The sequence below is a fragment of the Adiantum capillus-veneris genome, chromosome 11, assembly GCF_014529385.1.
Source record: "Adiantum capillus-veneris isolate H3 chromosome 11, ASM1452938v2, whole genome shotgun sequence".
Classification (NCBI taxonomy): Eukaryota; Viridiplantae; Streptophyta; class Polypodiopsida; order Polypodiales; family Pteridaceae; genus Adiantum; species Adiantum capillus-veneris.
In genome coordinates, this window is record NC_140941.1 from 133,529,061 (window position 1) to 133,540,414 (window position 11,354).

At 45.7% G+C, this 11,354-nt stretch overlaps 1 protein-coding gene and 1 long non-coding RNA gene across 5 annotated transcripts; both read right to left on the bottom strand.

Moving 5' to 3' along the window:
• Positions 1–4,266: 4,266 nt before the first annotated feature.
• Positions 4,267–5,618, bottom strand: LOC147448041 (uncharacterized). The gene is made up of 2 exons (XR_015189671.1): positions 5,407–5,618; positions 4,267–5,166 (listed from the first exon to the last, which is right to left on the bottom strand). It is a non-coding gene; the product is annotated as an uncharacterized LOC147448041 (long non-coding RNA).
• Positions 5,619–5,715: 97 nt separating this feature from the next.
• LOC147448042 (uncharacterized) lies at positions 5,716–9,424 on the bottom strand. Of its 4 annotated transcripts, none has more exons than XM_086523935.1 (3): positions 8,970–9,424; positions 5,945–7,748; positions 5,716–5,875 (listed from the first exon to the last, which is right to left on the bottom strand). In XM_086523935.1, the coding sequence occupies exon 2, from the start codon at positions 7,715–7,717 to the stop codon at positions 5,951–5,953; it is 1,767 nt and encodes a 588-aa protein (XP_086380061.1). In that variant the 5' UTR covers positions 7,718–7,748; positions 8,970–9,424; the 3' UTR covers positions 5,716–5,875; positions 5,945–5,950. The 4 variants fall into 4 exon arrangements, with proteins under 4 accessions (XP_086380061.1, XP_086380062.1, XP_086380063.1 ...); XM_086523936.1 differs by having other exon boundaries at positions 5,716–5,878; XM_086523937.1 differs by having other exon boundaries at positions 5,716–7,748; positions 8,970–9,127; positions 9,194–9,423.
• Positions 9,425–11,354: the final 1,930 nt, after the last annotated feature.

Sequence of the window (11,354 nt, forward strand, 5' to 3'; positions counted from 1 at the left end):
ATTGAGCACCTTTATCCCCATCGCTGTCAAAGTAGTCAGAAACCTCATCCACATACATACCGAAAAGAGTAGGAGAGAGCGGGCAGCCTTGCTTCACCCCAATAGTGGAGTGAACCGGTGTGGAAAGTCCCTCCGGGGTGCGTACATGCCCTACTATTGATTTGTACAATGCCATGGTCCCCCAAATGAGTTATGTGGGTACTCCCATTTCCTGTAATCTGCGCATCAGTCTAGCTCTGGGTACTATGTCGAAAGCTTTGCGGAAGTCCACAAAGCTACAATAGATCCGTCTCCCATGAGATCTGCCTTCCTCGATGATGGCCCTGAGTGTCAGGATATGGTCAAGAGTAGAGAAGCCTCTCCTGAATCCTGCCTGCCCAGTTGCACATATTCCTTCCCTCTCTGCCCATCTACTCAGCTGTTGCTCAAGAATGGATGCATACAACCGTGCCAATGTGTGCCCAATCATAATAGTGCGATAATTCCCAGGATCCATGGGGTCTCCTGATTTGAAGATAGGTACGATCGTAGATAGGCTCCAAGTGTCCGGTAGGCCCTCACACATGGCACGGTTAAACATAACTACTAGAAGCTCTGCTAGTAGGTCTTTGGCATGCATGAAATGCTCAGCGACTAGGCCATCATGATCATATGCTCTCCCAGTCTTCATTTTGTCAATAGCTTTCTTCACCATCTCACCGGCGAAAAAGACACATCCATGTGGGCATGGATCGGGGGGGTTGGGGAGGGGCGGCTGTCCAGGTACTGTGTACAAAGATGATGCGTACTGACCCCAGGTCTCTGTGGAGGAGATAGCAGGGGGGGGAGGGGGGACTGCTCATGAAAGAGCCGCCACGCCTCACGCGAGTCCTGACTCAAGAATAGCTGATATAAATCCTGCTCGAGTCGAGCCAAAAAAGCCCTCTTCTTCCGCCGCACAGGCGTCGGAAGTCAATCTGTGACTGTCTGTGAGTGACGTCCCCCAACAGCACCTCCCTCTGAAGTCTGGCTCTAGTCTGGCGGCACTCCTCATCGTACTAGTTGTTCTAAGGCATGCTCCCTGATCGGCGGCTCTGCTCAAGCTGGGTGTGTGGGTATGCTTCTGCTGCTGCCTCATGTAATGTCTCTGTCAGTATAGTAGTTAGCTCCTCCAAAGGTCGCCCCGGGTTCTCAGTGCATAGGCGTCTGTAGATTCCGTCCATGTATACAGAATCCGTCTCCCGTGTGAATGTGTAGCGAGTGGGGGCTGCTACTCGTGGCCTGTGTGCTACACTGAACTGGAAGGAGATGGTCATCGACACCAGAGCATGATCCACCGCCACCCCGACCGGTCTGGGCCCAACTATGAGATCTTGGATACTAGAGATGAGATTCGACTGTGCCATGACATAGTCCACTGTGCTGGCTCCATGTCTGTGTGGGAAGCATGTAAAACCTCCCGCAGCAGGAAATCTCTGTAGGCCGTTCAAGATGGCCAATCCATGTGCAGTGCCCATGTCTATCAGGTGTCGCCCATACTCAGTATATTCCACATCGTGTGATAGTCTGGAAAGGCCCGTCTCTGCAACATCTAGCTCTCTTAGCATCTCCTCTGAAGTATCATAAAACACTGCCTGATGATGGGCAGTCCTAGCATTGAAGTCCCCTAGGATGATAATGTCACCATCCCTAGAGAACTCCCATATGTCATCATCCAGAATAGAGAAAGGGGACTGTCCTCTGGGTGATGCATAAACCGATGTACTCGGGGGAAAGTAGGAAATAGCTAGATAGAGGTATTTGCCTGTCTTTGCTTTCAGTCTCACCCACATGTACCTAGCCTGCTCGTCCATGCGGGCTATATGTATCAGTGGCTGCAAATCCTCTCTAAATAACACTGCCACTCCCCCCGAGCCCCGCCCTCTGTGCTCTGAGCGTGTCTCCTGTCAATAGGCTGTCTCCCACCTGTATCCAGTGATGTGAGGCATGGATTGCCCAGGGGCCTGGTGTGTCTAAGATGATATCTCTTCCAGTAAAGCTATCCTCAAAAACTTCCACATCAAGACGCATAGACCATTGCAGTTCCAGGCAACTACTTTGAGTGTGGTCCCATAAGTCTCGCACCGTCATGTGGAGCGTCGCTCTAGTATTACCACTTTTCCGTCTCAGTAAAAAGCGATCTTGCCTTTTCCCCTTGCCGCTCTAATCTCCGGCATTACTTCCTGCATATGAGCAATCTGCGAGGTGAGATCATCCCCGAGAAAGATGCCAGTCTCTTTAAGAGTTGGTCTTTTCTTCAAGAAGGACTTCTTCGCTTCCATGGAGGGAAAACGGAGGATGAGTGCTCTTTCTTTTGAGGTTTCTCCTCTGCTTCCATTTTTCTTTATGTTGCCCACTCTCCATGCCCTTGTGTGTGTGGGCTCATGAATCCCCATCAAGGCTGTGAGTTCTTTTACTTCTTCGTCCACATTGCCTTTGTCTTTAAGACCGCAAATTCTCACATGGAAAGCGCGTACCCTTCTCCTCTGCTCCTCCTCTAGTGTCTGATTAATGATGTTGTTGGGTGTGGACGTGGGCGTTATCTCCTTGCCTTTTCCTTGCGTGGCCACCTTGATCCATTTCTCGGCTTCGTCCGCCTTCTGTTGAGTTTTGGTAAGAACATCCACCCAAGAAGTCGTCATTTCTTTGTGCTGCTCTTCTCCCTCTTTGATGGCCCGTACTTGCTCCTTGATTGTGTTGATTTCTTCGATTACTGAGGGCTGCAGTTCGCCCTCTTCCAGTGTATTTCTTGATCGTGCTTCGGCGAGATCTTTCTTGAGTGACGCGATCTCTTCCTCTTGGGTCGTCACTCGGTCTTCCAGCGTGCTTATCTTGCTCTCTTGGATCAGCACGCGCCCTTCGAGCATGTTTATTGTGCCCCAGAGATTGCGGTTCATCTTGGTAATGATCTCCGTCATTTCCTCTTTGCATTTTTGAATGGCATCCTCTAGGGGCTCCGCTTTATCGTTCATCTTCCTCATGCTTGATCGCCGTCCGCAAGGGAGTTAGATGTACGTGTGCACCCACACTAGCAGCAGGCGCGGCAACTTGGCGGTGGGGGAGCCGTCCACAAGGGAGACACTAGATGTACGTGTGCACCCACACTAGCGGCGGGCGCGGCGAGTGGGGGAGCGTGAGGCGGTATGGCCAAGGAGGGGCGGCAATAGTTACAGACGGGGGGGGGGGGGGGGGGGGGGGGGGGGGGAGGGGAGTACAGTATGGTTTTTTTTTTTTATATATAAATTAAAATGAAAAGAAATGAGATGAAATGTTATAGTAATGTCTTCAAAAGGCCATAGTGACCTATGAGACTAGAAAGTTGCAAGGCGGAGGATGGTTTTTTTTTTTTTTTTTTTAATTTAAGACTTCCTACACGTAGAAGAAGGGGGGGGGGGGGGGAGCAACGGGTGAGAGAGAGAGAGAGAGAGAGAGAGAGAGAGAGAGAGAGAGCGAGGGGGGGGGGGGGGGGGCGGGAGCAGAGGCAGCGCAAGGGCGGGTGCAGAGCAGGGGGCAGCGGGAGCAAGGGCGGGTGCAGGGCAGGGGACAGCGGGAGCAGGGGCGAGAGAGAGAGAAATGAAATGAAATGTTATATTAACGTCTTCAAAAGGCCATAGTGACCTATGAGACCACAAGGTGGTGGATCTGATACAAAGTCAAGAGTAACAAAATAACCTAACAACAGTACAAAACAGAGAGAGAGAGAGAGAGAGAGAGAGAGAGAGTTTGTTTTAGTGGACATACTATTCTTCACCTACATCTTAAGTTTCTTGAATCTGTATGTTCCCAAGTAGCATGTGGAGATACTATTAAGTTTTGAAGGTGTAGGGAACTTGTAAAAACAATGACCACGTGGCGACCGGCGGAGGCCGGGTGCCACAGTGGTAACTGTTATTACAGAGGAATGGTCTCCAGGAGACCATTCCCGGCCGTCACAGGTCCAAGGGAGGGGGCCAGAGACACCGACCTGTGTGAGCATTACGGGCAGAGAAAGCGACCCTAGGCAGATTATGCGATGTTGACAGCGACTGTAGGCAGATTACGGGAATTGACAGTGACGTTTAAAACTACAAGAGCTGATATGGGTGCCATTGGCCAATGATTGGCAAAAAACAAATTGCATTCAGGCTACTGATGTGTCACTCATCCAACGGCTGTAGGCAAACATTACGTGATTTAAATTTTACTGAATGGAGGGCCATGATCTGCAGCCCCCCTCCCCTGGACTGTGACAATAATGTCTTTCCTTGCTTTTGTTGTTGTTGTTGGGGGGGGGGGGGGGGGGGGGGGCTGCTGTTATGGTGTAGGGAATTGTTCGTCAGATGCCGGGAGCCATGGCAGGAGCAATGATTACGAGGGAATGGTCTCTGACGGACCATGTGTCGAGGGGAGTGGGGCCAATCTATCCATGCGTGATCACTGCTGCACAGCTAATACCTGCACGCTCAGCTGCATATTATATTCTTTGTGTTGAGTTTGCGTTCAATTATTGTAGGCATCAAATCACATTCTGTATTCTGATGTGTCACAATCCTATTAAACTCCGACTGCTGACGTGCTGCACACTGGCTAATCCGAGGAAGTATGGGATTCCCACCCGCTAAGGTGACATGCATCGAAGGATTGATGGGCTGAATTCTGCTCCAGAACCTCGAGTGGATGTACGGCTGAGATTTTCAGCCCCATGACCCCCAACCTTGACGGTGTAGGGAATGGTCACTTGGTGACCATTCCCTGGAATGCAGGCGGCTGCATGGCGACCGGCCGAGGCCGGAAGCGTGCATTCCAGAGGAATGGTCACCAAGTGACCATTCCCGGCCGTCACTGTCGGGGGGAGGGGGGCCAATTATCAACCCGGAAAAATTCCGAACGCTGACATGTCTGCTCCTGATGCAGTTTCGGGCGGCTGATTTGGAGACCTATGATTAGCCTGCAGACTGTGCATCGCTGCCCACATTCTGGCTGCTTAGTTGTCATCCATTCCTTGGCTGCAACCGCGCTTGCATTCGCTGTAATATTCTGCATGCTGACGTGTAGTACATCCGCTAACTGCAGCTCAATAATCCGATGTAGAACCACCAGTAGATGGATGGTGACTGATTGACTGCCCCCCGACCCCCGACAGTGACGGAGGGCAGCCACATTACCCTCCTACCAATAGATGTTCATGAATGATTACCGCAAAACAAAAACGGAGGGCAGCCACATTACCCTCCTACCAATAGATGTTCATGAATGATTACCGCCCAACAAAAAAAGCTGCCTCAGTCGTTGGTAAAAAAAGAAAGAAACAATTGTGATGCTGCCCCTAGTGAAAGGAAAACTAAATGCTTTGTTTAAAAAGAATAGAATTTTTTTTAAAAAATCTTCTTCGCGTGGGGTAACCTTAACCTGTGGTATGCTTTGGTCGCCCTGATGAATTATGTTCTCATCTTTGACAGTATGTCATACGTGATTGTTGTTCATTATGTTGGTTGTCACCTGAGTTGGGATTTCGTTCATGCACACCTGCATACAAAATTCTTTCCATAGACGCTTGTTTTGTATAATACACACTACCAAATAAACTGTACATAGCCACCTACCATTTGAGCAGTTCTTGACCTTCAACATCAATCAAGGACAAGTAGACTTGCAAGTATGCGACCACCATGGAGGTATATCCACCATTTTTGGATCTTCCCCATGGCAAAGCACCTCTTTCAAAGTCATCTGATCTTTATTAATTCTCTGACAAATGGATTCTGTGCAAGCTGGAAAACTTTGCAATGTTCTTCCTCCTCCTTTGACAACTTCTATGAACTGGGACACGACAATTGCAGACACTGATGGAATCAATGCGGTCTTTGCAGAAGCACACCTACTAACAAACCGAGGAAAGGTTAACTTTACATTCAATAGCTGCTTTGCTTCTACAGATGATTCTGACCTTAGCTCAGCAACGATCATGTGAACATGCAAGATAACGCCAAGTCAAGGTATGAAGATGGCTGCCACAGTGAGCCCTAAAGCACCCAAAAGGGCAATATGTAGAAAGAGGCTTCTTACAACTCTTCTTAACACTATAATCTCTATGAAGAAAATACCAGGTCTCCTTAACAATATCAACCACCATATCGATATAGTATTTTGCCATGAAGGTCAAAAGGAATGGGAAGAGGAAGCATATGCCATATAATGTAGAAACAAACATAAGAGATTCAGTTGTGCGGGTGGAATTTATAATGCCATCTGTAATGAAAGCGCCAGTGCCAAAGGCTATGGACAATGCTAGTGCTAGCGAACCAAGACTCACTGCTGCACGAAGCCTTCCTATCTGCATTTTATTGAAGCGGTCAGGAAGAAGAACCTTTGATGAGCAGTGGAGGTTGTAAATAGAAAAATAGAATGATAAGCAATTGAACACCCAAAATAGCCTAAGTGATTTGTGACCTTCATGTGACATTGGAGGCTGCAAGAAGCCATTGAAGGCAAGGCCAGCCAATAGCATTCCGCCAACAAGCAATGCGCCTGCCGCATTTTGCAGGGATGCCTTCTCCTGACTTTTTGTTTGGGAGAACGTGATAGTGTCCTCTTTCAGAGAGAATATATTAAGAACATGATCAGACCACCTGTGTGCAGCTGATCGGTCAACGGTAGCTGCCAAGGACTGGGCTATGTTGAATGTTTTTTCAAAGTTAAAAACTGTGGGCTGGCTACATATTATCTCGGTGATTTCACGCATTTGACATAGAAAAATCTTTTCATATTGCACTTTCATGGCTTCACTACCTGCCCATTTTGACCAGACCACTTGATCAACATTTGCGAGGACTCTGTGAATAGCAGGGTCACCATCCTTGCGTCCTTTTGTGTCTGCCATGACATCTACCTGCCAATCTTTCAATAGCATCTTTAATGCATCTACAGATCCATACATTGCTGCATAATGAAACGTGGACTGCACCCACTCTTTGCTGCACAATCTGGCGTACACATGAGATTCCGAGTCCCGCTTCAGCTGCTTCAGCAGCTCAGAGAGCACAGCAGTGTTATTCGCACGCGCCGCCAAATCTAATGCGGTTGCTTTCCCTCTTTTTGCAGCTTCAACATTTACTGGCCACAAAAAGAGATCAAGGTAATACCTATCCAACAAATTGGGCTGCAGCAGCATCCACTGTGGATGAGCTAACGTGCTTGCAAAGCTATGTACATGTTCCCTTTTTGCAGGCATTTGATAGTCAGGATTTGCATCCATATTACCAGCATTCTTGAGATGTCTACCCCCCGTCTTGCTTTTGCTTAATGAACCTGCGCCTCTCTCCATCAGAGTCTTCACTGTTTCAATATTATCCCCTTGAGAAACCACAGCAAGAAGCCATGGTGTATATTCCCTGTAACCATCCTTGGCATTCATGTCCACTCCCTCTGTATCTAATAAGGTCCTCACAACACCCGCATGGCCGTTTCGACAAGCATAGTGGAGAGCAGTTCTCTTCAGAAGGCAGTCTTTGGAATTAATGAAGCCTTCCTCACTGCAAGACTGAAGGAGGAGACGCACAATCTCTAAGTGACCTTCATCGGCAGCCATGTGCAATGCTGTGAATCCATCATCTGAAACCACATCAACTTGAATGTCTTCACAGCTCAGTAGCCTCTGGGCAATGTGCAAATGGCCAGAAGAGCAGCGATGTGAAGAGGCGTGGTTCCTCCTGAAGCACATCCATTGACCAAAGTCGAATCCACAATGTAGGCTGGTCAAAGTAATATGACAAAATTAAAGAGGAGCCCGTTTTACTAATTACATAACAGACTATGAATTTGGATGACACCAAGCCCTAAATTAGCCACAATATTAGCGTATACGCCATATCACTTTGCAATTTCTGGCTTAAATGAAAGAAACTTATTCGATCTCCCTATTTATGCCTTACCCAGATGACCCAAGTTGGTAAGCTTCTCTACCAGAGGTTTTACAGTTGTACTTGGCTACTGCTAATTCTATCACCAGGTTAATATTTTTCTCATCAGTCCTTGTAGAATATTAATGAGACACAAGACATGGTTATCTCCAACTTACGCTTTCTCACAGAGTCACTCCCTCTCTTTGATTGCAATTGCTTACAGGGAAGAGGATATCCAGTATACATGACCTGCTCATTGGGACTTGGGTCAATTCCTATGCATCGCATTTATCCTCTATGAGGGATTCTAAACAAAGACACAAGCTTCAAATAATACTCTTAGGTAAAAAAGATAGAAGATGCTCTTTCAGCATGTATGTAGAAACAACTATGAAACCCCAGCACTTCATCAACTCAGGATGAAAATGCTGCCTTGAAACCTCAAAAATCCTAAAGCGTTTCCGGGCTATGCTACCCAGGACTGGATATTGAATTTGATGCTTCTTGGGAGTGCTGTGGAAACCTCATATATACATGTACAGTGTCAACGGGATTCTGAGATCATCATATACATACAAAAATGCGCATCTATGCATGTGACTGAAGATATCGAATGCTTCCATGCATGCATTTAGGCATGCACACGGACACTATGTCACAATATCCAAACAATCACATTAGAGCTGTAAGCCCTTGGTAATAACTATGTTGAAACTTCATACTCATTTGCATGCGGGCATATAGGTAAATATCTCAACATCCAAAAAATCATCTCGGGGCTGAAGCCAACGAATGTTGGGTTTGGCTTCAAAGGCACAGTTGCATTAAAAATGGGCATCGTGTGAGCCGCATGGATCATCAGAAACATACATGTATGTGCATCTCTGTATGTGCAAATACACCGCACATGTTGTGCATTGTCATTTACATACGAACACATGCATTACCATATATATAAGAGCAAGTGCATCTATGTATGTGCATATACACCACAAGTACTTATGCACAAAGCTAAGCCCATCAATTGCGGTGGGCTGTTTACCCTTTTCCAACAAGTAAAAAGAGGTTTACCATCGTGGGTAATGGTGGGGTTGCCAGTCCAAGCATCTTGATGAAGAGCAGAGAAGCAAAGTTCTTGGTAAGCACCTTCAGAAAGTGGCAGGTAAGGGCAGTGAGAAAGGATGGCGTGCACAACCTCCGGTAGAGACATGGTCGGCAGCTTTCCATGCCTTCAGAAGAGCCTGTGTTAGGAAGTCAGGATGGGGAAGATCGTGGGGAAGAGAAAGCGGATATACCCATTTGCTAAGCTTCCTCCTAACCACGCAGGCGAGGCCCTTTTCTGCGGCTTCGATGAAGCGTTCGTGTGAGCTGCAAGCAGACATGGTAAGGCTCCTCGTAATAATTCAATTAAGGGTCTTTAGAGCCGGGTCTCACTATGTGCTAATAATATTAGTGGGTTCTCTTAAGGACTGATGACTGTTAAGATGTATATGTTCGGCTTGTTCGGCCTTAGCTGTTTTGGATCTAGTCAAACCAATGTAAAGAATCAGTTTTGTAAAGGGAGAGTCTTCTTGGTATGGTCATGGTCTGGGGCAAAGTCATGGACTATTGGTGTCTCATGGTGCAAATGGTGCTCAACTGTAATTTTGTCTTGTTTCTCATGTTAATATAACTTTCACCGTTTTACATATATACATATGTATATACATATGTATATATATATGTATATATATATATATATATATATATATGTATATATATATATATATATGTATATATATATATATATTAGTGGGATGAAGTACATGTTGCATAATTGTGGTCACCAATGTTCGGGAAAAATCATTTCTCCAAGCATACAAATTTCCTTTCCTCCAGTTTTGCCACGAGGAAATTTTAGAAAATTATGGGTATTTTAAGATTTTTACACTATTTTTCTCTATTTTGGGGTGGAATTTCTCCTTTCCCCCTTGCCCTTAACCGGCAATTTTGAAATTGGAAACCGCACGATATTAAGCTGAGACACATTTTTCCAGAACACTGGTGGTCACACATCACACATTTTGTTTTAGAGGTATGTATGAGACATATTTTTCCAGAACACCACATCACACATTTTGTTTTAGAGGTATGTAGGAGACAGAATCCTTGAAAGTAGTAAACTCACAAATACACACATTTGCTTTTGTATTAAGGGCTTTTGAGCAAGACTAACAGATGGAAATTTGGTTTGATGGGTCCCTTTTTTAAAAAGAGGGACACGTTCGTTCGCATCATGTAAACGCTTTTAGGTTAAAATTAAGTAAAGCTCCTTAGAATTTCTTTGTACATTTTTGTAATGTGACCACTAGATAAAAATAAATGCCACTAAAATTCTAAGCCATAGGGGGACTCGGCTCTCACACACCGCCTGCCCAAAGTTGGGCGCGGAGACGTGGAGGCCAAGCAGCAGATTTTGACTCGTGGCGCAAAACGAGTAGAGGACGTCTTCTTGGACAGCCTCTACCCCCTGCCCAAGCTTGGGCGGGGATTGATTGTGCTAGCTCAGCTAGCTTCAGACGCCAAACCACTATGATGTGGCAGTTGCTTGACTTTTATAGGCATTTTAAAAATATGATGAAGTTTAGTGTGTAAGGCATGACCACCCAACCCCAAATAAGACGGGCAGGCATGTATTAGTTTGTAAAGACCCTCATGGGATCTTTTTTGGAAGTCAAGAAGGTTAGGTCTTTGGTGATGATAGGATCTTTTCTGGAAGTCAAGAAGCTAAACGATCCTTCTTTTTGGTCTGAAGAAGGCCATAAAAGAGTGGTGGAGAAAACGTGCAAACCTCTCACCATCAAAAAATTCACCGTCACATTAAATGTAATGTAGCCTTTGTTTGCACTTTAGTGTTTTTATCACCATCTAATTAGATGCAATACTTGTTTTTAAAAGATGTCTCCATATCGTGCTTATGTGAGACATTAAAATCATCAACACAAAGTCATATCTTTCTCATAACATTTAATTCAATATAGGAAAATATGAAGCTTTTTGGTAACAATCACGTCGTTTTCTATTTTTGGACTACATAAGGAGTCCTTGATAAAGCGTTGGATTTTTTGTGCAATTGTGGACCATTGAATAAAGCTTGCGGATTAGTGTCACATGGCAAAATAAACTTTCTTTTTGGCTTTCTAAAAAAAACCCTTAGTGTTGTGTTGGGTTAAGGAGACTTTCATTGTTTGCAGTGCATGATGGAGACTTACCTTTCATTTCACATCCTTACATGTCTTTACTTTTCTTGCATTCTATTGTTTTAGAATGCTAAAATGAAGTTACCCAAGAAGCATAGCTCACTTGGTGAGACCTTTGTGATGTAACCCCAAGGATGAGGGTTCAAGGCTCACAAGTTGCATTCTCTTGGGTGTATTCTCCTCCCCTATTGGGGGGGTGGTTCCCACGGTTACCCCT